At 35.0% G+C, this 26,045-nt stretch overlaps 1 protein-coding gene across 3 annotated transcripts; it reads left to right on the top strand.

The window, feature by feature from the left end:
* The first annotated feature begins 381 nt into the window (after positions 1–381).
* On the top strand, positions 382–25,514 carry LOC121854254 (activin receptor type-1-like). Of its 3 annotated transcripts, none has more exons than XM_042348791.1 (11): positions 382–476; positions 5,944–6,110; positions 7,657–7,872; positions 10,970–11,159; positions 13,772–13,995; positions 14,430–14,534; positions 17,233–17,342; positions 19,584–19,860; positions 20,975–21,108; positions 22,271–22,496; positions 23,992–25,514. In XM_042348791.1, exons 1-11 carry the CDS (start codon positions 404–406, stop codon positions 24,130–24,132), a joined length of 1,863 nt encoding a protein of 620 aa, XP_042204725.1. In that variant the 5' UTR covers positions 382–403; the 3' UTR covers positions 24,133–25,514. The 3 variants fall into 3 exon arrangements, with proteins under 3 accessions (XP_042204725.1, XP_042204726.1, XP_042204727.1); XM_042348792.1 differs by having other exon boundaries at positions 408–498; XM_042348793.1 differs by lacking the exon at positions 382–476 and adding an exon at positions 487–505.
* The last annotated feature ends 531 nt before the right edge of the window (positions 25,515–26,045 follow it).

The raw sequence follows: 26,045 nt of genomic DNA, 5'->3' as shown, positions 1-26,045 counted from the left end.
TCACATACAACTTTAGACATAAGAGCCTGACGGGCTGTTCATTGGTTTCAGAGCACTCTGAAAGTCACCCCACCTCCATTTTCTTTGAGGTAGTCTGTGGCTAAGTTGATTCCAGTTAGTTCAGTTTGTGTTGTGCTGGTCCAGTTGTTTGTTTGACTCTTCTTCTTTATATATTATAATTGCACTTCAGTTTAGTCAAGAAAACAACAACAAATACTCAACTCACTCGTAGGTCAAATAAAGATCTTAAAATTAATAATAGATTTACAAACATACACTTTATATAGAAAAATATATTAAATATTAGTATAAACCTGTAAAAATATTTTAAATACACTTTATTAACGTTGAACGAAGTATTCAAGATATTACTATTTATCTACACAATAGTTTTTAGTGATTAATGATGGCGACAGTCGTGCACACAGTGATCTACGTGTTGTCAATAACATCATCGCTGTGTCTTGTTCCAGAAGGTGTGATTTATCAAGTTAATCAGTAAGATGTATGAAGATGTTTATATTGCAGTGGTAGTGAAGCTGTTGGTGGTGGTAAAAGTTGTTACTACATATTAAAGTAAAGTGAGAGGCGCCACAGTGTCTGAGTGTGTTACCATACCTGGAGGTGTTCTTCTTTATCAGTGTGTAACATGGATACGTTTGTTTATTCCCCAAGTGAATTTATTGTTCCTCATCAAACTTAACAACACACCAGTCATCATTAAACAGTGACAGTTAACACAGTCATTATTAAACTGACAGTTAACACCAGTCATTAAACAGTGACAGTTAACACCAGTCATTATTAAACAGTGACAGTTAACACAGTCATTATTAAACTGACAGTTAACACCAGTCATCATTAAACATTGACAGTTAACACAGTCATTATTAAACAGTGACAGTTAACACAGTCATTATTAAACTGACAGTTAACACCAGTCATCATTAAACAGTGACAGTTAACACAGTCATAATTACTGTAAACTGACAGTTAACACCAGTCATCATTAAACAGTGACAGTTAACACCAGTCATCATTAAACAGTGACAGTTAACACAGTCATTATTAAACTGACAGTTAACACCAGTCAATATTAAACTGACAGTTAACACCAGTTATAATTAAACAGTGACACTTAACACCAGTCATTATTAAACAGTGACAGTTAACACCATTATTAAACAGTGACGGTTAACACACCAGTCATTATTAAACAGTAACAGTTAACACCAGTCATTGTTAAACTGACTTTTAACACCAGTCATTATTAAACAGTGACAGTTAACACCAGTCATTATTGGTATTATTATCATTTCGGTCATCCAGCGAATTTTAGGATTTTAAGTTTTAGAATCAGTAGTTTCGACAATTCTGGGGTAAATATTCGTCCATTGGCTGTTCTCAGGTTTTGGTATGAGAATAGGTTTTTGTTACGTTTGTTGGTGTATTTTACTCAAATCTGACCTTCATTTCATTTGCAAATTAAATTTTTTTGCAAAAAATTAACATTTCCATTTTTAACAGAAATGGTAATTTGCAAAAAAATGGAGGTCAAATTTGAGTAAAAAAAAAAACTATTCTCATAGCAAAGGAAGCAACCATCCTACCTAACATAACCTAACCTCCAAAGAGGAGGAGATAAGGAGAAGACAACTGACTAGGTGAGGAGTATAACCTCAGGTAAATGCAGGAAGTTGCGGACAGCCATTGGACGAATATTAACCAATTCTAGGTTAGGCTAGGTTGCATTTGAGAAGCAGTACTGTGATTAATTTTCAAGTAAAATCGTTTTGGTCATCCACCTATTTGGAAGTTGAAATTATACTTTTTCCGATGGTTTTTGATGTGTTTTAAATGATTCAGACCTTTTCTATTACAAGTCACTACTGTTTGAGTTACCCCCCCCCCCCCCCTTTATCCAATGATAATGGGGGACCTCCAGTGGGAACCAGAGATTTTGTGTGGGGATAAACACAAAAAAGTAGTAATTTGTGATAGAAATGAAGGTCAAAATTGTTCAAAACACGTAAAAAACATCGGAAAAAATCATAATTTCAACCTAACTGAACTGATCCTAAACTAACCTAACTGGTAAAAATCGGTCACAACATTGCTTTCTCGGAAAGTACTCATTTGTGGAAGAAATGCTACAGAAGAAACGAGTCCTAGAATTGTCTAAACTACTAATTACAAAACTTAAAATCCTAAAATTCACTGGATGATCAAAACAATAAAAATACCCTATCTCACTGGCAAGATTAGGTTAGGTTAGGTTAGATAGTCAAGCTATTTCTAAACCAAATTTTTACCTAACGTTATGTGAGAAAAGATGTCAGAATTTTTTTACCGATAAACCGAATTAAATTTAAGTGAATTAACACTAAACGAGGGACACCTGTATAAACAAACTGACACAAATACTATAGCTTATTACATGTTCCCCATGGACACATGTTAATGATAGTACAGTATTCACTTTGTGAAATTAATTATTTTACTGAAGCCTCTTGGTATTGTACTGGGGCTGCATTTTCAAAAGCATCTATGCGAATGTATCTCTTTGTTTATCCTATAACTGGAGTTACAGTCTCCGATCAGTATTTTCAAAACAAATAGTTGGCAGTGGACTCCGTAATTGAGTCCGTATTCGAGGCCGTAACTTAAAGGACCTTAGCTGCTGCAACACGCTCAACCCGGATATATTAAGTCGCCATTTCCCGATTGCATAAAAAAAATTGATAATAAATGTTGTAATAATGCTTGTTAGACTTGTTTTATCATAAAATAATGAAGAAAACTTTTGTACCTCAACATACCCGGTACTAAAATACAATATTACAGTTTGTCTTTTCAGTTCATTTTTTACGATAAGAAGAGGCTTGAGTGTTTCTATTTGTCGCGGAATGGAAGAGATGCAGCTTTTATCTTCTTACAACTTATCAAGTAATTTGTACCGAAATAGAAGATTTTTATTGTCCACATTTATGGTACAAATATTTTTTTATGACTGAGTAAGCTTGGAGATAGACCTTATTAATGTGGTATAGCTGTAGACTCCGCCTTTGCTAGGACCAAACTATTCTGCCAAGTATCCAAGAAGTACCTATGACTCATAGTTTAATAATACTGTACCTAACCCAATCTAAGTTCATCAAACCTAATAAAATGGAGGGTAAAAATTAACAGTGGTACAGCATTTTTTTTTCTTCAAAAAAGAATTATGTTCATTGGTTTTTTTATCCAATACAGTACATTGAATAGTGATTTTTTTTTCCTGCAAAATTAATAAAATGTATCTTACCCTAGAAAAACCTAACCTTACCTCATCTTACCATACCTTATCTAATGTAACCTAACGTTACCCTGCCTAACCTAACCTAACCTAACCTACCCAAGCCGCAATTTACTTGACAAACAATTAAGTTCTCAAGGAAAATTTCAATTTCCTTTTAAAAAAAATACAGTTGCAGAGATAATAAACTTTTTATAATCATTTCTCCAACATACCTATAAATCTGTTGATGATATATAAACATAACTTATGGTGCCACTATTATGCATTTTAAACTTTAGGCATTTTAAATTTAGGTTAGGTAAGGCATGTTAAGGTTAGATTAGTCAGGTAAAGGTTAGGTAACGTGGTTAATACATAGGACTAACCCACGAACAAGTTATTTGTATTACTGTTCATTTTCTTACTTTATTTTCATCAGTGAGTTCATTTTGTAGCTAATTCGGTGCCTAGGCACTCATTAATTTGCTCTGCTGCAGCGCTTTTCCCCGGGCTTGCGGCAGTATACTGTATTATATATATACAGTCAACCCTCGCTTTACGCGGTCCCACTTTACGGGTTTCCACGTTTACGCGGTACCCTGCCGAACACGGAATGCTCACTTTCCGCGGTGTGTGTACCCTTTTACGCGGAGAGCGGCGCGAGCAGGGTGTGCGCAAGATCGCCCAGTCATCAAAACATTACCGAGTTCTTCACCCGCCACCCACCACAGCCGGCCCAAGTCAGTGATAGTGATAATGATAGTAAGGATATGGACTTATATGGACTTTGAGGGGTTTGACAAAGAGGCCCTGCAAGCCTCTGTGGTGGATAGTGATACAATTGATACAAGTGATACAGGTGAGGGCCAATAATCTGCCCTCTGCCTCGGAACCAACCCCCCATCCCCGTGTGCCCAGCCATCTTTTCTACTAATGTAAGTGTTAAAAAACTTAATATTATTGATATTTCTCTTAATTATTAATTGTGTGGGTATACCATCATAAAGTTAAGAAGTTATTTTTACTACAACGTAGGTATTGTGTCTGAAACAGTGGAGTCTGGGGGTCGGCCCGGTCTCTATTTCAATTAATCCCATATGTTATGTTGTTCACTTTACGCGGGCCGCCGTGGGTTCAATTGACCGCGTAAAGTGAGGGTTCACTGTATATATATACAGTATATATATATATATATATATATATATATATATATATATATATATATATATATATATATATATATATATATATATATATATATACATATATATATATATATATATATATATACAGTGGGGTATGCTATAACGAACGGATCCTACTACGAATATTCCTATAACGAACGGTTTTACCTATAAAATTGAGATTGCTATAACGAACGAAACTCCTACAACGAACATTATTTAGAAAAAAAAAATTCTTTTTTTTTCTTTTTTTTTTTACTAATTTATTGTTTTTTTATTACAAGTATTAATGATGTTCTTTATTTCAGGGGTTTAGATGCTTATTTATGCACTTTTTTACAATTTTTACAATTTCATATTATATTTTTCAGTGTTAAGTGGTTGTATTTGGGGGCCTGGAACGAATTAATCCTATAACGAACGAATGCTATAACGAACAAGGTTCTAGAACCAATTAGATTCGTTATAGCATACCCCACTGTATATATATATATATATATATATATATATATATATATATATATATATATATATATATATATATATATATATATATATATATATATATATATATATATATATATATATATATATATATCTTGATAAAATCACACGGGAAAAGGGAAACAACAGAGCACCTTAGCTTTCGTCTTTATTCAAGACATCTTCAGAGGCAACTGGATTACATGGACAGAGAGAGGCTTAAATATACGGGGTGACCTTAAAAACATGAGGTCAGGTCATAGTGATGTCATCCACTAATCCCCACACCATATATACCGGTATATATATATATATATATATATATATATATATATATATATATATATATATATATATATATATATATATATATATATATATATATATATATATATATATATATATATATATATATGCTGATAACCACAAGGAAAGAAGAAGAAAACAACACGAAGTTCCCAAGCGCTCTCGTGTAATTCTTCTTTCCTTGTGGTTATCAGCAGGAGTCTGTAAATTATCGTACCGTATCTCTGTTACTGTATGTAGCTGATGAGGTGTTATGAAAATGTGGCCCCTGGACATTTTGATTGACAGGTACAGCATACTGTATACATAAATTAGCTACAAGAGACTGGTGGGTCTATTTCATAGTACAGTACAGTACAGTACAGTACAGTACAGTAGTACTGTATAGTAAAACATATTCTTCACTTGCTGCAGTAAATTGATCTAAATTAAACAAAATTATGGCTTTGGGTTAGATTTGTTTCTTAGCATTTTATTTGTTTGGCAGGTTGGCTTATATAAACTATACAAGGTATTTTTTAAGTTTGCTCACATCTGTAAAAAAAAATTCTGGCTTGCTTTGGGTATTTTATGTTTATTCTTTTACAAGAATTTTTTTATTAAAGTTCATTTACTTTTAGAGGAAAACAGTTTTACTGCATTTGTGTTAATTCTGATGTAAATATGATACTTACATTATTTGTATTTATTTAGGCACAATGAAAAATGACAACAGTAAAATAGCAGAAGATGACATTTGGACAGGAGGAGGAGATGATATATTAGATCCTTTAGGAAGGAAATTAGAGCTAATGAAAGAGGATAACAAGAACAATGATGATACACCTTCCAATACAGTTCATCACCAGAATGTCTCACTGGTGAGTAAATACATTTTTTGTGTTTTATATAATTTTTCTTCATTCATAGGTTATTATTAGGGCATTTTTGGCATTCAGTGGAGTCGCAATAATTCACAAAATACAAATTCGCGTTCTTAAATTCGTGGGTACCTCACTTAATGTTTTTTTAAATTTTGCGGTCAAATATTCATAATTCGTGGCCGAGTGCCTCAGTGTTTTTTTACATAGAAATAAGAAAATATAATATAAATACCGTATCACTTTAATGCTCGATAAAGATGGAGCAAACGGCAAACGCCAGAAGATGTTCAAATTTGTTCATTTCTTCCACAGATGTTCTTTGGATGATAGAACATACTTTGATATCTGGTACCAATAAAAACAAGTTTCTTGAAGCGGCATGGTGTAATTTTACATTTTTTTGTGTACGTGAGAGTACGCTCGGACTGAGCGGCTCGGTTGTTGCACTGAAGCAACCAAAGAACGGACGACAACACGCGCCGGCACGGCAGATTTTTCTGCAGTGTACATATTTAATTTCTTTGCGTACAGAGCATGTAGAGACATCATTTTAGTGATTTATGATGATTTTTTTGCCGTATATTACCCCGCAATTCCCTCATCTTCATGCCCTGCCCACTACAGGTGATTTATGATTGTAGATCGAAAAAATAAAATAAATTAGTGTACTGTACTTATGATTAAAAAAGAAAGTTGTCATATCATTTTATTACTTACTATGGTAGTCGTGGAGCAGATGGCTGGCACCAGAAGGAGTTGTTCGATTATGTTAATTTTTTCCACAGATGTTCTTTGGTTAATAGTAAGTACCAACTAACTGATCCTGTGACCATCATTGAGAGAAGGACATGCACTGATGTTGATAGCTAGTTGGTTTGTCTGCAATGTGGGCCAGACACATCTACTGTGTCTGTTCTCAACTGCAGCTACCAAACTGCAAATGCCATTCTGCTCCTCTAAGCTCACTATTGCAAACTCTGTTATTCTTCTCACTTATTACTTATGCTTAATCATGGCCTATAAAGCATAAGATGATTGGGAAATGTAAATGTGCTGGAAAGGGTCAGAAGAATGTGGTGAGTTTGAGTGAAATAGTGAATGAATGTGTTTGCAAGGGTGGCTATGGGTGTGATGTCTAACTGATCCTCTAGCTAGGTAGTTTGGATATCCTCCCACATTCCTCAGGGTAATCGGTAGTGGGCTGGAAGCTAGTTGGGGGGAGGGGGGGGGGGGTTGTGCCTAAAATGCAATATGGTGACCAGTCACCTGAGGATAGATATAGCTTTAATTAAACCTTCGTTTTATCATGACAATCTTGTCTTCTCATATCTCTTTTTAGGTCATTGGTTACAGTGGGGATGGATGGTCTATTGCAAGACTTAGCTTTAAGCCATCACTGTTATGGCTTCATTGGTCCCAATTTTTTTGGTTTGATGTAGTTATGAGAACCACCTCAGTGTGGTCTTGGCTAAAAAATGGATTATAGAAAAAGTGTTACATTTGTATGTATTTATTTACTAAGTTATCTCTGTTTTCTTTTCAGTTGAATACAGATGAAAATATAGATTTTATGAATTATGGTCTGCCAGAGTTACTACCAAATGCATCTGTGGGAGTTACACCTGTGGGAAAGTCACCTAGTGGCAGCATGGAGACACAAGACACAGAATTACAAGATGGGTTCAATAAAAGGATATCTTGTATCAAATGCAACCGGCCACATTGTAATGGTGTTACAGAGTGTCACATGGCAATCAGGGTAATTATTGATGTATGTACTGTTTTTAGAAATAAATGCTCACATTTTATAAATATCATATCTGGAAGCTAAAGAAAGCTGCTGTTGTTGCTTGCAGTACAGTAAAGCCTTGAATAACGACGGTAATGTGTCCTCCAATATTGCGAATTAAAATAAAGCAATAATAATGAGATGCGTTCCCAAGTGTGACCTTTTCATATCTTTTGTGTGGCTTTTTACCCTCTTTTCCCCAAAACAATACAATTAATGAAAATTGCAAACTATAATCTTTAAATAATGTTTAGGAATGCACCTTATACAATATAAATGAATAATAATATGGTCACACAAGAGGAGATGGGACGCCATTGTTTTCGTTTGTGTTTACAGTCGGGAGTCCGGACGATAGCTCTACACGAGAAAAAAAAAAAGTCCCTGGTTGTAGCTGTAGTAAAATTAATGTAAAAAATTAATATATATGTTTTAAGTAATGTTATTTAATGTTAATAAATAGAACAATAGAAGTAGCTTACCACTAAAGGCAAAGAAAAAAAAAGAGATGGATTGGGAACGCCGACATATACATGCGCATTTAAGGATACCGCGTCATTTATCTTTTTAAGAATATGTACAAAAGATTCATTATTGTTTATTACTGAATATGTATTTGATTGAATTAATGTTTACATCTGTGAAATGAACAATGCAATTAATTAATACTACGTAAAATATTAAAAAAAACACACAAGGAGACAAGACGGCATTGTTTTCATGAGTGACGTTGGTTCTACATAAGAAACTGAAGAAAATAAAACCCTGGTTGTAGCTGTAGTGGACTTATTTAAAAAAAAATTTAATACCTGCATGTATGTTTTAAGTAATGTTATTTAATGTTAATAAATGGAACACTAGAAGTAACTAACCACTAATGGTAAATAAATAAAGCGAGACGATTGGGAACGCCAACGTATGAACAGTAAGTGCTTACATGTGAAAACATATCGTCATATCTCCCCATATGAATATGAAAGCAACACTTATTTACTGTTCATATATGTTTTGAATAATATTTTCGAATGTAAAACAAAAATTCTACTCACCAATGGTGGGAAAGTCTAAAACATAAGGACAGCCAATGAATATTGTGCGAGTTTTTACTCAGATGATGAAGTCATCAGGTTCAACTCTGGCTGAAGCTGTAGCTTTCCATAAAGTTGTTGCTGAAACTTATTGAACCTGAAGTTGATGTTGAAACTGCTTATGATGCTGAATTTGATGGTGTAGCTGAAGTTGATGGTTAGGCCTTCGAATAATAAAGCTGTCGAAAGAACCTTTCACAGCCGCTTTCTTTTCTCATTATACATCTTTATGTAGAGGTCATTTGCGTTTATTTAAATTTTAATGCTTTGTTCTGTTAATGGATCCACTTCAGAAAATGTGTTCATTGCTTGTTTCATATAATATCCACAGACCTCTCACTTTTTTCATATGGTTTTAACGCTTCTAGTTTCTCGGCTAAGCTTATACACTTTGTGTTAGCTTATGAAACAACACTACCATCACTTGCTCTCTTGCTCATGTTGAATAGGGATGCAAAAATACTGAGAAAGATTTTTCTCCTGTTCCTGTTCAGATGCGTGAGAACAAATGGGCCGCCAAGCTCCGTCTGTTGTTTACTGGCGATGCGAATTACCACTCATTAGCCAGGCAGTTTCTTTGCGCAAGGTGCTCTTCCTTTTTTTTACAGTATATTTTATTTATTTTTTTTATAATACATGTCAGGATTTAGTTATTATTTATATGAAAATATAATTTTATTTTATTTTATTTTTTTATTTTTTTTCGCAAATACGAATGAAATAAGGACGTAAATTGAATTGGGTCCTAAATTAACTAGGGTCTTAAATATGAAAAGTTGTTGGTCGAACCGTTGTTATCAGAGGCTTTACTGTACTAGAAAAAAAAATGTTAAAATGAGTTTAACACTCAGACAGTAACTAACAGGGTGCTTTCAGGAAGTTTGCCAATAGCCTGGTAGCTTGGAGTTAAACTTTGCCAGTGTCTCCATGTAGAGAATCAGAGCAAACTTAAACTGTAATTCACTCCAATGAATCTGATTTTGTCTGGTTGGATCAACCCAACACATTTGGTATGGTGTAGTGAAGAAAATGACCCACAAGAGGTACAGTGCTTTGACTTGTCTACCCTGGGATTTGTTTTATGATGATTTAATACTGTTACTATAGCAGATAGGATTGAAGAGTCAGTGGAGAAATTTAAATGGAGTGATTGTATGAAAAACAAAAATACTGCACTGTATTAATTAGTGGTGTCGTCACTGGTGTGGGTGAGATTCCTGTCATAGAAAGTGGAAAATGGCCATGTGCTATCTGTAAGAAAGGTGTTGGAAGCAAATCAATGAGTGTGGAAGGTGGGTACACAAAAGCTACAGTGGTGTAAATGGCAAACTGTATGTAATCATGTGGCCTTAGCAAAGCTGAAGTAACTTATCAGTGGGAATATGACCCTGAGGTATATCAATGAGGTCTGTTACTTGAGTGACATGATCAGTGGTGGAAGTGGTGCTGAAGCCTGCCCATTGGCAAGAGTCAGACATTGAAGAAGGAAACTGAGGGAGCTACTGCCTTCATTGATGGCAAGAGGATTTTCTCTCCATGTACAAGGGAAAGTGGATGCAACTGGTGTGAGAAGTGTGATATTGTATGGCAGTGAAACATGGGCATTACACAGGGTTGCATATGCAGGTTTGAGTGAGCTGAAATAAGAATGATGAAGTGGATGTGTAATGTGACACTGAAAGATAGGGAAAAGTTGTAAGAAATGAGCTCAAGAGTTATGGACTTGATGAAGAATCTGCAAGACACAACACAGTATGGAGAGCTTCCATCAGATAATCATGGCTAACCCACAGTAAAGATGGTGAATAGCACAACAGAAAGAAAGTAATTGTTCTTGTTTCCATGTATTTAAGTGCTCAATAACCAGTCTCTGAACTAATTTTAGAGTACAAATTATTAATAAACTACTGTGTACAAGAAAGGAGATAGATTCTCTCCTTTTACATCATGTGCTCATTTGTTTTCACATCTTTTGGCAGTGTTGGAAAGCTCGAATTCGTACAGAAGCTGGTGAAGTGCAAGAAGCCCGAGGATGTATAACCAACTCAGATCAAGAGCTGATGCAGTGTGGCATTAAAGAAAGTCCTCATAAACCCCTCATAATAGAATGCTGCCAAACTAACTTCTGTAACAATGGAAGCTTTCCAGTTTTACCAACTTCAGACCCAAGTAGGTTTTTTTCTTTTTCAATGAGTGGGAGTTATGTTTAAACCTATATAAGAAGGATGAATGTGTTAATATGGACAACCTTATACGTAGCTTTATTTTGGGCCAGGGAGATTTTATATTATCCATCAAACTTGCGGACTGGAACCGAAGCTAACCCACAACATTAATGGATGGCACATATTTAAACAGTTGTTATTACTTTACCATCACAAACATAATCCCTGAAAAGGGTCTGGGAGGCAGAGGTGTGTTTAAAAGAGTCATGGTTCTACTGTCAGCAGGTTGTCATACGGTACCTTTATTAGTACGTCATCAGCCATTCATAAACTCCATGCTTAAAACAGGTCTTTTTTAGGAGTGATTCATTCAATATTTGGTGTGTGGTTGTATTACCTGTATACTCAAGTACAGTAATACCCCGCTTAACGCGGTTTCGCTTAGCGCGATTTCACGTATATGCGATTTCACGCGGTGCCTCCAGAGCCAACTTTCACTTACGTGGGTTTTTTCCACGTATACGCGCAGGGTGTCCGGCTTGAGATGCTATTTTTAGATTCGCCCCACCCGCCACCCGCCTGCCTGCCTGTTTTAGCTCATAAAATTCATACAAATTACCCGGCCAGAATATAATTTACATTGCTGGAATTCTTACAATATGATGATCGTTTTGAATATAAACATCATAGATTTTGCATTAGACATACAAATTTTAGATATAATGTTTACTCTGAGTAAATATGTTATTTTTTGTGCAAAATATATGACATTTGTATTCAAAATATTCCTGGTCTTACAAAGAATCCAGCAATGTCAATTATATTATCCTAACTTTAGTTTGAGGCATTATTTATTACTAAAAACGTAAATATTCTGGTTTTCCCACACATCTGGTAGGGAGAGTTGGTGGGAGGTGGGGGGAGGGAGGGACCGACCGATCATCTGTTATGTGTGAAGAATATATATTTTTTTTTATTAACTGAAGATATTTGTTTTAGCTCATGAAATTCATACAAGTTACCCGGCCAGAATATAATTTACATTGCTGGAATTCTTACAATTTGATGATCATTTTGAATATAAACATCATAGATTTTGCATTAGACATACAAATTTTAGATATAATGTTTACTCTTGAGTAAATATGTTATCTTTTGTGCAAAATATATGACATTTATATTCAAAATATTACTGGTCTTACAAGGAATCCAGCAATGTCAATTGTATTATCCTAACTTTAGTTTGAGGTGTTATTTATTAAAATTTAGTGGTTTTCCCCCAAAAATTTCTCAAGAGGGAAGAGCCAGGGAGTGTAGTGTGAGAAGAGGGGGAGGGAGTTGAGTCCATTATTTGAATGGACATTAACTTGGCGACTGTATTTCTCTATTTCTCTTAAGTATTAATTGTGTGCATGTACCATCATAAAATTAAGATGTTATTTTTACTAGAACATAGGTATTGTGTCGGAAAAAGTAGAGTTTGGGGTTCGGCCAGTCTCTATTGGAATTAATCCCATATGTTCTGCTGTTCACTTAATGCGGTTTTCACTTAACACAGTACCCTGTGGGTTCAATTGACCAGGGTACTACTGTATACTGTACTGCAGTTTAAGTAAAGTGTATTACTGTATCTTATATCTGACATTGCCTAAGTATTTTAGATGCCAAATGATAAAGTTTTTACTGGGTATGCTTTTTTTTTTTTTTTTGTAAATAAATATCTTATTACTTCATGATTAGGTTTATATACAGTGGTCCCTCGGTTAACGAGCACAATCCGTTCTAGAAGGTTGCTCGTTAACCGAAAAACTCGTGAACCGAAACCATTGTTTCAATGGGTTTTTGGGTAATTGGTTCCAGCTCACCGAAAATTGCCTAAATTCAACAAAAAAGGTAGAAAAGTACACTTACTTTGAGGTGTGTATGTAGAAGGCTCCTGGGTGATGATGATGGGAATTAGAATAGGGGTGGAGAAGGGAGAAGAGAAGGCATTGGGGTGGAAGAGAAGTCACCCCATGGTGCCATTTCACCCATAAAATTTTAGTTCTCTTGGTGCAATGAAAGATTATTTTCTTTAAATCAACACTGCACTGCATTATATATTGTCAATACTGTATGTAAAATAAATTTCAAAATGACCAATAATTTGCTTGCAAAAACAGAAAAAAGCATTTAGTTGAAGAGAGTCTCAAGCAAGATGTTACCTCCACTGAAAAGACACAAAGACTGACGCCTGTATGGTGTGTTGAGAGGCTGGATGGCACGCATAAAACTAGTTTCATTACCTTCAATTATGTTCAATAATTGTTAAAATTAGTAAAAAATTTAATATTTAAACTTTTAAAATTATTGAATAGTATAAACTTCTTGATATTTGCTAAAATGGTAAGGAATTTATGCCCTAGAACCGATTACTGTATTGGCGGACTAATACTACAGCTGGTGGACAAACAAATGCAAGCGAAATTATGTTCAGGTTGGCTCGTAAGAAACTCGTTAATCGAGGGATTGCTCGTTAACCGAAGTTAAGAATCTTATGGAAGGTAACTCGTTAACCGAAATCTCGTTAACCGAGGGACCACTGTACTGTACTTACTTAAGTCAATTGTATTACAGTGAAGGATGAAGGATCACAGGTGCTAAGAGTATTTGTGATTCATGTGGTTCCTGTGATGGTGGTGGTGGTTATTGCCATAGTTGTGATTATCTTGCTCCGCCGTGCACATAATAGAAGGATGCAGGAATATGCTGCAGCAGCTGCAGCATCTGCTGTACCACCACATCATGCTATGTATCGAGATGAACTTAGAGTAACTGCAGCAGGAGATTCAACTTTACGGGTAATTATAAAAGATCATTGCAGATTTTTTTTTTTTTTTTTTAAATTGTGGTAATAGATTTAGTTCCAATTTGTTTTTTTTATGCATTTTATAAATACTTGGGCTGATTTTTATTTATATCTTTTTTTAATGCTAATATTCATTGTGAAGGGAATAATAAAAATGTCAAAGATATTATCCAAAGAAAAGTTGGGGGTAACTTGTTCAATGGTTTGAATGGTATAGACCTGATCAGAACAACCAAAGACACTACAATATTTGGTGGTCAATCTGTAAATGTATTCATTCAGGAACCTGGTGTACTTTTCTGAAATGTAGTTTTTTTATGATTAAAGTTAATAAACAAACTTTCCAGGTAATAGGTGTCTGGATGCCATGTTGTTAACTTTACTTGTATTTTTTAGTAATGTACCTTTTTCATTGTGAATATACAGGAGATCTTCAATGACTCCATTACGTCTGGAAGTGGATCAGGTTTGCCACTACTCATCCAGCGCACTCTTGCCAAGCAGATTTGGCTCTCAGAAGTTATTGGAAAGGTAAGGAATAATATGAAGAGCTTCTCACTCTGTTTGTAATAAATTGTCTTTGACATTTAAACCACATTATGTACCATATGTAATCATGTTTCAACTTTAAGGCATGGAATGTTTCAAGACCTTCATAAACATTTACTGTATGTATGTACTGTACACAGTTTCATACTGTACAGTACATCATAACTAAAGAGATAAAGTTCCTGCATGTACATTCATTTTCACTATCTATTTCTTTCATCCAATTGGACGAGAATAAAATTAACGCAGATATTGGATCATGGTGTGCTAGAGTGTTAATGAAATGTGATGCCTTAATATACTTATAATGCCATGATAATGTATACTGTTTGTCAATCTGTGGACTTCATGTATTGTCAATTAACAATCACCATAAACTGCATTTTATTTTACTTATTAATGGTATTTAAAGAAATTTTGACTTCTTTCTTTTGACTTTAAAGTAAATCCATTCACCCAAAGTCCCCCACCCCTAATATCCTGTATCCGCTTCTGAGATAGTAATACATACATTATAATAGGCTTAGTTAATTCATTAGTGTGCACTATGGCTCCATGAAGCAGACTGTGACAGTTTAGGCATGGGTACTGTACTGTACTCTGCCTGATACTAGCACATGATGGACTATGATTTGTGTAGCACTCACCCTAACTGTACACCACTAAATAAACTCCATATGTTAAAAAATAAATAAAAAAAAATTCACACTGGGGAATACCGTATATCACGGCCTATAAGGCGGCGGGGTGCATAAGACGCCCCCCCCAAATTTCCATTTAAAAAGTAGCTTTTGAGCTCTATTTGCTGTATAAGACCAGTACCCCAAATGTGACACTTACCCACTGACTCAGTAGTCCTTTACCAACCATCCTTGATTTTTTAAAATAAGGCCAATTCACTTCAAGTAATGTCATCAAATTATACCCGCTGGTGTAGTGTAAACACTAGTGACGTCACTGAAGCGTCTGCTATTTACCGATAACTGGAACTAATGTCGGTATCGAGTAAAATTTTTCCATTTACTTGAAATGGATTTACTGATTTATTTGTTTATTTGTTTATTTATTTATTTATTTATAATATACTGTAACATATTAAACACACTGCAAGTATTTTCTTTCATTTATACGCTTGCTTCACACGAGACGATCGGTGGTGGGAGTGTTCCCTCGTCTCCGTGGTGTGGCTGTGTTCCGACTATTTATACAACATGTGGTTCAACAGCAACCACCGTATTCTAATTGTGGTGTTTCATTAGGATTTGAGTGAAAAAGGTTACCAGTATGTACTTACTACATACATTTATTACACAAATATATATATATATATATATATATATATATATATATATATATATATATATATATATATATATATATATATATATATATATATATATATATATATATATATATATATATATATATATATATATATATATATATATATATATATATATATATATATATATATATATATATATGAATATATATATATATATATACTGAATATACTATGTACAAAAAATGAATGTTCAATGAATTATTTATGGTGCATTAGGGTACTGGCCACTTCAGACGAGCTATAAATAGCCTTGTTATCTCCCCTCCATCTCACCCTGAGCCAGAGGGAAGCGTCTTGGTAAATAACATGTTTGCTTATTTTCCATTTACTTGAAATAGATTTACCGAATTGCAGTTTCAATTGTTCCTCTTACTTTGACAACACAACATACATACAGTATATTATTTCTCAGTTTTGATCTTTTTTTTAATTTTTGTATTTATTTATAGTTAGTTACTTAAAATAAGGCCAATTCACTTCAAGTAATGGCATCAAATATTACCAGCTGGTGTAGTGTAAACACTAGTGACGTCACTTGAGCGTCTGTAATTAACCGTCGATAGTTTCAAGAATTAATGCACTCATTTACTGAATATTCTTTGTAAAAAAATAAAATTTAAATCAATTATTTATAGGAGATAAATATTATTATGAGTAAATATACCGATACCGGTATGCATTACTGACCACCTCCACGGCTAAAAATAGCCCAATCTCGTGGTCACTTTCCCTTTCTTGTCTCCTCACTGGCAAATGGGGGGGGGCGTGGGGAGGGGTGTGTGATGATAGCTGTGTTTATTACAGGGGTATAAATCTCTTTTACGGTATGTTAGACAGGTTTATAATACATTTTTATTATTTTAATATACCGGTAATCTTAATTTGAATCCAGCTTGCCAAACGTAAGTTTCAGTATAAAATAATTAGTGGTAAGACCTTGTGAGTGGCTTACGATGTTTTCATCACCACTCTTGACACACTAAACCACAATATTTAAGAGGTAAGAATTTTAAACTTGGTGGTTTAGACGACCCCCTAACTTTGGGCAGATTTTTTTAATGTTCAAATTTCGTCTTATAGGCCGTGATATACGGTATGTATTTTTATTTTTATTTTTCACTTGTATACAAGAAAAACTTGAGTGCATAATTTATTTTTTTATTGGAGCACACCGTACTGTATTTACTATTCCATTGTATTGTGTCAAATTTCATTTAACTACTCTATTGTACTGTATAAGTAAATTTTGCCTGCTATACGCTGTCTTTTTCTTTACAAAAAATTTATATTGTATATTATGGTCTGAAATTTTATTTAAATTCTTCCTTTTCCCAGGGTCGATATGGTGAAGTGTGGTGCGGAGTTTGGCACGGGGAGAAGGTTGCCGTAAAGATATTTTTCTCACGAGATGAAGCATCATGGGCAAGAGAAACAGAAATATATAGGCAAGTATTCGGGAAGTAATTGAGAGTGAGGCAGAAGTGGCATCCTCCCTGATAGAGAGGGGATGGTTTTTCTTTTAAATTAATTAAGTGAAGTTTGTTAATTAACTCATGAAAATAATTATCATGTTCTTAATACATATACGTATAAGGCGTTGATTAATGCAAGGGCGAACGCGCCAAAACCAAGTTTTGAGAAAATGGGGTTTAAAGTTTGCACATATTCAAAACATGATAGAACCTAAAAAAAATCGTAAATTCTGTTCAATGAGGTCTCATTTTAAAGGCAATTTAATGCAGAATACGATCCTTGTAATAAATAAAATGTGATGTATGATTTTGGTTCACATTAACATCAAGAAATGAAATGGTGTGAAATTAACATTCATGAAAATAATGAAATAACAAAGTTCTGTACACAAAAAAATTAATTTATGTTGTAATAAAGTAAAAAAATAAATAAATAATGGTAAAACTCACTTTAGAGCAGTGGTTCTTAACCTCTTTAGGATCGTACCCCCTATAGCAGTTGGTCCTCATCTCCACCCCCCCCCCCTTCCTTCCTTCCTTCCTTCCTTCATATAAAATTCTAAATCTAAAAATTCTAAAACAATTTCCTCTTGAATTTAATAGAACAATTTAGAAACTAGTTTTTAATTCGTTACTTTAATAACTTTAATTATTCAAAAGAGTCTGTATAAGCAACTCGCAAATTCACAACATATTTACTTATTTAGTGAGCCTCAAAATTATGGTTTCTTCATCAAATTATCGTACACTTCCCGACATTATTACAACCTTAATTCAGTCACTTTTAGTGGAATTTTACATTTTGATAGACATAGTTACTATTTACAACATTTTGAAATATCTGTGGGGAGCGAAACCCCCCATGAAAATCAAAATAAGGACATACACACACCTGTTAAGGCCATTCCTTATTTTTGCTCTGGGTTTGTGCCCACCCTGGAAATTACTAATGCCACCATAGGGGGTTCCCCAGGTTAAGAACCGCTGCTCTAGATGATGATAATGCTCTCATAAAGAACTTGGTAGCAGCGGGGGATAGGGTAGTTGGGTAGTAGTCTAGCTGATCATCATCATATAAATCTTCCTCCTCCAGGACGCCGACATTAGAACATATCAGGCTTCTCATTGGTCGGTACGCTCCTCCCAACATGTTGATTAGCTCGGGGAGTAAGGCAGGCTGTGATTGGTCGCCGGGTCACTGGCGACTTCGACTGCTTTACTCACCAGAAACTGAAATTACCACAGGCAGCACATAGACGCCGGGAGTTTTACATCGTATGATTCAATGGGATTTTGCCAGTAAACCAAAGGCGAACTCGTCATACCGTCTTGTGTCATAGTAGAACGAAACTTTCTGAAATGAATGGTACAAAAATCGCATTTTTGCTCGGGTGGCGAGTTCGCCCTTGCATTAATTAACACCTCATATCTTCTTTCCAACACATAATGTGTGAAATTTAATGAAGAAGTATTATCAATATTATTATTATGACAGTATTATTATTATTATTATTTCTACCTTCAGCTCTAGTGGAGTAGAATATATACAGTCACCCACAGCACTTCAGTTGGTGCCCAACAGAGCCCGTAAACCCCGTCAATCTTAGACAAGTGGCTCTGAAGCAGAAGGTTGATATGCACAGCTCTATCAACAGATGGCGTACTGCTGCCACTACCCACCTACTTCTTCAGATACAATTGTCCGAGACTGACAGGTTCATGGACACCGTTGGGTGCTGACAGAACTTTTGTGGGTGACTGTAGTCCCCTTTGTTATTATTATTATTTACTTATTTATTATTATTATTATTTATTTATTCAAATTCCCCACTTGAGTTGCTGAAAAGGCTCCATTATATTGAGAAAATGTCTGAATTCGCTGACCAAGTTTGGAAACTTTGGATAATTCGGTAGAGGTAGAGCCCCAAGGTTTTTGAATGAGAGGGTGTCAAGTGTATGTTATTTCATTTTATTTTTATTAATAAGATGTACCGGAGGAGTTCAAATTAGTTTGTGTAACTTACTTAATGTCTGAGTGGCTATATGCCTAATGCATATGAAGGATGTTGTAAATGAGTAGATTTTGTGCATACCCTGTACAGTATATTGCAATTTGGTTCCTATTTTGTCTTTTTTTATGTGAAATCTTGGGTAACAAAAAATCATAAATAGAGGAATAGCTGAACTGTACTAATGTGTATATATATTTTAAAGCACGGTCCTTCTACGACATGAAAACATTCTGGGCTTTTATGGCTCGGACATGACATCACGAGGATCCTGTACACAGCTTTGGTTAGTAACTCACTACCATCCACGTGGCTCTTTATACGACCATCTCAATACTCACAGCCTAGACCATACTTCACTTATGACAGCAGCCCTCTCCACTATAAATGGTCTGCTTCACTTACACACGGAAATCTTTGGAACACAAGGAAAGCCTGCCATTGCCCATAGAGATATCAAGTCAAAAAATATCCTTGTTAAGGTAGGTGTAATCTGATAATGTACTACAGTGGTCCCTCGGTTAACGAACACAATTCGTTCCACAAGGTCGTTCGTTAACCGAAACCATTGTTTCAATGGGATTTTGAGTAATTGGTTCCAGCTCACCGAAAATTACATACAAACTAAAAATAAATGCAGTAAAGTACACTTACTTTGAGGTGTGCATGTAGAAGGCTCCTGGTTGATGATGATGATGGGGGTGGAGGAGAAGGGAGAAAAGAAGACATTGGGGTGGAAGAGAAGTCACCCTATGCTTCATGCTGCCATTTCACCCATAAAATTTTAGTTCACTAGGTCTAATTCAAGATTATTTTCTTTAAATCAACACTGCACTGCATTATATATTGTCAATATGTAAATTAAACTTCAGATTGACCAATAATTGTACTGTAAAAATAGTTTATGTTCAAGAGAGTCTCAAGCAAGATGCTTGCTCCACTGAGCAGGGACACACACTGACGCCATTTTGGGTGAGTCAAGTGGCTGTTTGGTGCGCTAAAAACTAGTTCCCTGTACTTCAATTATGTTAAATAATTGTTAAAATGACGAAAAATTTTAATATAAAACTTGGAAAATTATTGATATTAGTGATATTTACTCAAATGGTAACGAATTTAAGCCCTAAAACCGATTACTGTATTGGCGGACTAATACTACAGCTGGTGAGCAGGCAAAAGCAGGCGAAAACATGTTGGGGAAAAGTTTGTAAGGAATTCATTGACCAAAATTTTTTCGTTAACCGAAGTGAAGAATCTTATGGAAGGTAATTCGTTAACCGAAATTTCGTTAACCGAGGCATTCATTAACCGAGGGATCACTGTATTAACCCCTGTACTGCTTCAATGGTGATATGTATGATCTGCTCCAATGAATCTGTCTCTTTATGCTTTTATTTCCCTTTTACATTTGTAGGTTGTTTATATTGCATGTACAGTACAGTATAGTAAAGATCTTTTTAAAAGAAATATTAGTTATGGAATTGCAATATTGAATTTAGTAGAGAGGCAGACACTTATACAGTATAATATTCTGTACATAATATTGGCACAGAAAGGCTTAAGTGTCTATATATTTAATCATGTTCTTCCTTTCAGCTAAATGGATCTTGTGTGATTGCTGATTTTGGTCTTGCAGTAATGCATACACAAACTACAGGAGAAATCAACATCAGCAATAATCCTCGAGTGGGAACAAAGCGCTACATGAGCCCTGAAGTCCTCAATGAGTCGTGAGTTTTTTCTTACCCAAGTTACAGTTCATCGATTTCCACAAATCCCTTTCCACTGTGTTTCATCTTGGCTCACTGAAAAATTTATCCATGTTCAAATATAGAAACCTCTAATATGTACACACACCAAAAAAAGTCCTGTCAGTCCTCCGTTTCCATCCATGAACCCTCAGACTCCTGAAACTCGTGAACCTGTGAATCCAAGACATCACATACAGTATAGTTGGATTGGAGACAGGACTGACCGGACTGTATAGGTAAACATAAGGAATAGATACATATACTGTTTTTGCCTCTAATGATGCTCATTTTTGCTGAATTGTTTCTTTACTCTGTCCAGCCACCTCATCTTTGATTGTGCTGTGTACATGTTTTTACAAAAGTCATGCCAATACTTTTTTTTTCTTAGCTGTGTCATCTTCTAGCAATCTTTTCACTTGATCTTGTACAGTGAACCCTCACTTTATGCGGTCAATTGAACCCACGGCGGCCCACGTAAGTGAACAACATAACATATGGGATTAATTGAAATAGAGACCGGGCCGACCCCCAAACTCCACTTTTTCAGACACAATACCTACGTTGTAGTAAAAATAACTTCTTAATTTTATGATGGTATGCACACAAAATTAATAATTAAGAGAAATATCAATAATATTAGGTTTTTTAACACTTACATTAGTAGAAAAGATGGCTGGGCACACGGGGATGGGGGGTTGGTTCCGAGGCAGAGGGCAGATTATTGGCCCTCACCTGTATCTCTTGTATCAATTGTATCACTTTCCACCACAGAGGCTTGCAGGGCCTCTTTGTCAAACCCCTCAAAGTCCATATGAGTTCATATCCTCACTATCATTATCACTATCACTGACTTGGGCCGGCTGTGGTGGGTGGCGGGTGAAGAACTAGGTAATGTTTTGATGACTGGGCGACCTTGTGCGCACCCTGCTCGCGCCGCTCTCCGCGTAAAAGGGAACACACCGCGGAAAGTGAGCATTCCGTGTTCGGCAGGGTACCGCGTAAACGTGGAAACGCGTAAAGTGGGACCGCGTAAAGCGAGGGTTGACTGTACCTCAGCATTCCACCATGACCTTTAACCATTAACTAGATACTTTTATTAAGTGAGGGAAAGAATAACTTTTATTTTATTTTATTTTTTCAGAATCAATATGAGTGTATTTGAATCATTCCGTAAAGTTGACATCTATGCTTTGGGACTGGTTCTCTGGGAGGTGTGTCGAAGATGTATTTCAAATGGAATAGTGGATGAATACAAACCACCTTTTCATGATGTAGTTCCTAATGACCCCAGTTTTGATGACATGAAAAAAGTTGTTTGTGTTGACCAGTATCGCCCCATGATTCCCAACAGGTGGACCAGTGATTCAGTAAGTATTGTTTTTGTTTCTTTAAGTTTGTTTGCTTTTGTCATACATTATTTTGTAAAAATACAGTTAACACAATGTCAGAACTGTAGATCTTTACTGGTCATATTGATTATCAGCCACCAGTGATGTGTGTGTGTGTGTATTTGCATACATGTGCACAAATTTGTTCATTAGTTCATATTAATTTTCAAGTCAGTCCAGAGGTAGCTGTCGGCTGTTGTAGTTAAGTTTGGGTTCAAGTCACTACCTAGACGGAAGGGTTCTGTCTTATGTTGATCGGACATCTAGGTTCTAGGTTCACGTAAATAGAACCTGTGCAAAATTACATGGCATGCAGCGAAAGAAAGCAGAATGTTGCTATCATGAGGGGTGCTCTGTGTGGATGAATGTTAAAAAGTAGTGTAAACATGTCTGTGCATTCTGGGTTGCCATCTTGTGATAGCCAAAAGTTGTTGTGTGCTTAATTTGATTTTTTCTTTTGTAGAACATCCATTAAATCAAAATTTGCATTCTTTAAAGGAAAAGGGATGTCAAAATGCAATTTTTATTCATTGAAGTGACTGCTTGCTTATGTATAGAGAAGGTGTCAAAATGTAATTTTTGTTAGAACACATTTTTATGTAATAATATCTCCCTTAGCCGGAATCACTCAAACCCAGAACTCTCCGATAGCCTGAATTAAAATTTTCTCGGAAAATCGTTTGCAAAGCCGGAATTTTCCGACTTTAGGAACGATTTTCCGAGGGGTACATTTTACGGAAAATTCAGAGAAAATTTTCTCAATACCTGGAAAATTCTGTGGATGGGGGAATTTTTTTCCAGATTTAAGAGATGAAAATCGGGTGCATTTTCCAGAAATTCCAAGGCAATTATTCCGTAACCCGGAAAATTACGGGGATGAGGGATTTTTTCTGGCTTTGAGAGAGTCATCTCATTACCCGGAAATCTTTCATTCCCAGAAGTGCTCTGCACCAATTGTTCTGGCTTATGGAGATATCACTGGGCATATTTATATTGGGGGTTGCTTATACAGCACAGCATATACCCTGTACCTATTTATAACCTCGAATGGTACATCATTGAGCATAAGGTATGTTTGTCAGGGCTCTACTCCACTCAACCCTTATTACTCATAGACCTGACCCATCCCTTGCCAACTGGGAGAAATCTAAAACATAACCTCGGTAGTATGAGTGTACAGTATATTATGGTTACTACAATAGAATTAAATGTTTACTTTAGCATTAACACTAATTTATTTCATCACTAAATTAAGTTTAAAGTAAAATAGTAATTTGGTTGGTTTCATCCTACCAGATATTGGGACACATTGCTGAAATATAGCTGTGGGGCTTATTGAATATGTAGTATTTACTCTGTGGTTACACTAAGCAATGTATATCAAGAAACAATAATTAACTGGCTATGAAAAAAAATCCATTGAATTTTAATTGAGATGAAGAAAGCTGAATTGACGTGAAAATTTTATCCTTAGGTATTAGCAGGAATGTCCAAAATAATCCGAGAATGTTGGCACCAAAACCCAAGTGTGCGACTGACGGCATTAAGAGTGAAGAAATCGCTGGTGAAGTTGGCACAGGAGGAAACCAAGATTAAATTGGACTTTGATTGTTGACGAGGGAAAACCAAATGTACAATGTTTATTTGATTCTGTCATTATAAGCAGCAATATTTATTTACAATTATACTGTAAGTGTATGAAATGTTGTGCTTACATGAGAAGGATGTAAGTTAAAGTGTGTTGCTATGATTAAGCTGGTACAGTATGTAGTGATATAGATTAAGGAGTATTGCCATGAATTTCCTATGTAAAGATATTATTTATACATTTTGAATCTAATTAAAGCATTTAAAATCAAACATTGACTTTCTTCATGTGAAAGGGATATGGAATATTGTAGATTGAAAATACTGAATCAAACAAATTAGCAACGATTTTTATATCTTGTGCTGTATGGGTTTATTAATATTAATTACTGTAAAATTATTTTTGTTTATCTTGATTAATCAAAATTTGTTCCTAATTAAAATTATTGTTAAATGCATCACAAAATGTGCTGCAGGTGTGTACAGTAATAAGAAAGGTATATCCAAATTTATTTTGTCCAAGCACTTTTTGTTATTTGTGAATACTGCTTTGGTAATATGTGTGGACAGATTGTTTTGCAATTTGCATTTTACATCATCTTAGATCTGTAGAACACAGTAAAGCAATAACTTGAAAAATCACAGAACTCTCCATGTAGGACTAGAAATTTGGGTGCAGTTTAATAATTTCTGTGACTGGTTATATTGATTTTTTCTCACCAAATAGCATTATTGTTTTTTCTTTAGTGTACTATTAATGTTTTGTAAATAACTTTTCTACTTAAATATGTATAATGCAGTGTGAAAGGAGTACAGAATCTTTTTTTATCAGTAGGTACTTATGAATGATAATACTCACTTATGTGAATTGTATACTGTAATGTATATAGAAAAAAGTAATAAATGGTTGCGCCATAATCAGTGATGACATTTGTGGCATGAAACTATGACCTTTGTCCTGACTTGTACATAATTTTTTATCCAGTTGAACTCCATATTGTATTTTCATATGCTATTGAATTGTGTGATCTTTTTGTGATCTAACACGGGGAGGTGCCTACAAATGTTAGTGTCATGTAACACAGAGCAGCGTATAGTGGTGTTAGTGTAATGTTATATAACACCAGCCTACAATGGTGTTAAGTGTCATGCAACATGAAAGAGGATACAGTGGTGTTGCAGTGTTGTTATGTAATGGAGCAGCCTACAGTGGTGTTACAGTGTCATGTTATGTAACACTACAGAGAAGCACCTACACTGGTGTTTAAGTTTAAGAGTACCATGAATGTGTTCTGTAGAAGAATGAGAATATATGTACAGTACTAATTTGAGTCTCAACTTTAGATAACCACATGACAGCTAAAATGTTTTTAAGGGGTTAAGGTAAAAAATGATGCTTTCCTATAATTATTTATATTGTTTTATTCTGTCAAACAACACAAATTCTACTAAAAGAGATTTCATTAAGATAGTGAATTGAGAAGGAATTAAAGATGTTCATGGATGCTCTGAAATACAAAGGAATTAATTAATTGAACATTAATAGATCAAAATAAAGTTAGTTCATGAAAAAGCAAATTCAATGGGTAAAATACTGTATACTCAAATAGGAAAGCTGTTCACCAACATTTTCAAATCAAAAGCCACTTTACTCTTTTAATTAATTCTATTTGTAAAATGTACACATGGAAGAGTAAAGTGGAAGATATATAGTACTTTGCTTGCATTTATAACTTTTTATACTCATTAACTCCTTCAGCAATAACATTGAATCCTGTTAACCATTTTGGATTTTTATTTAATTATTTTTTTCTTGGGAGGGTCATTAGCTGTCTCTTGAATTTAAGGATAATGTCTGCAATAGGTCTCAGCAATGTGATCTGAGGTGACTCAATGACTCATGATTTCAGTTCTTGCTCTGGAGTCCCTGCTTCTGAGTTG

Source organism: Homarus americanus, unplaced genomic scaffold (genome assembly GCF_018991925.1).
Source record: "Homarus americanus isolate GMGI-L3 unplaced genomic scaffold, GMGI_Hamer_2.0 scaffold54443, whole genome shotgun sequence".
Taxonomy (NCBI): domain Eukaryota; kingdom Metazoa; phylum Arthropoda; class Malacostraca; order Decapoda; family Nephropidae; genus Homarus; species Homarus americanus.
The sequence above is the reverse complement of the archived record's forward strand: the minus strand, read 5'-3'. Positions and strand labels throughout refer to the sequence as shown.

Excerpts from the sequence above, each read along its gene's own strand:
- LOC121854254 (XM_042348791.1), top strand. The coding sequence starts at position 404 with ATGATGGCGACAGTCGTGCACACAGTGATCTACGTGTTGTCAATAACA. Across the intron at positions 477-5,943 it reads GCTGTGTCTTGTTCCAGAAG|GCACAATGAAAAATGACAAC; the intron begins GTGTGATTTATC and ends GTATTTATTTAG. Across the intron at positions 13,996-14,429 it reads CAGGAGATTCAACTTTACGG|GAGATCTTCAATGACTCCAT; the intron begins GTAATTATAAAA and ends GTGAATATACAG.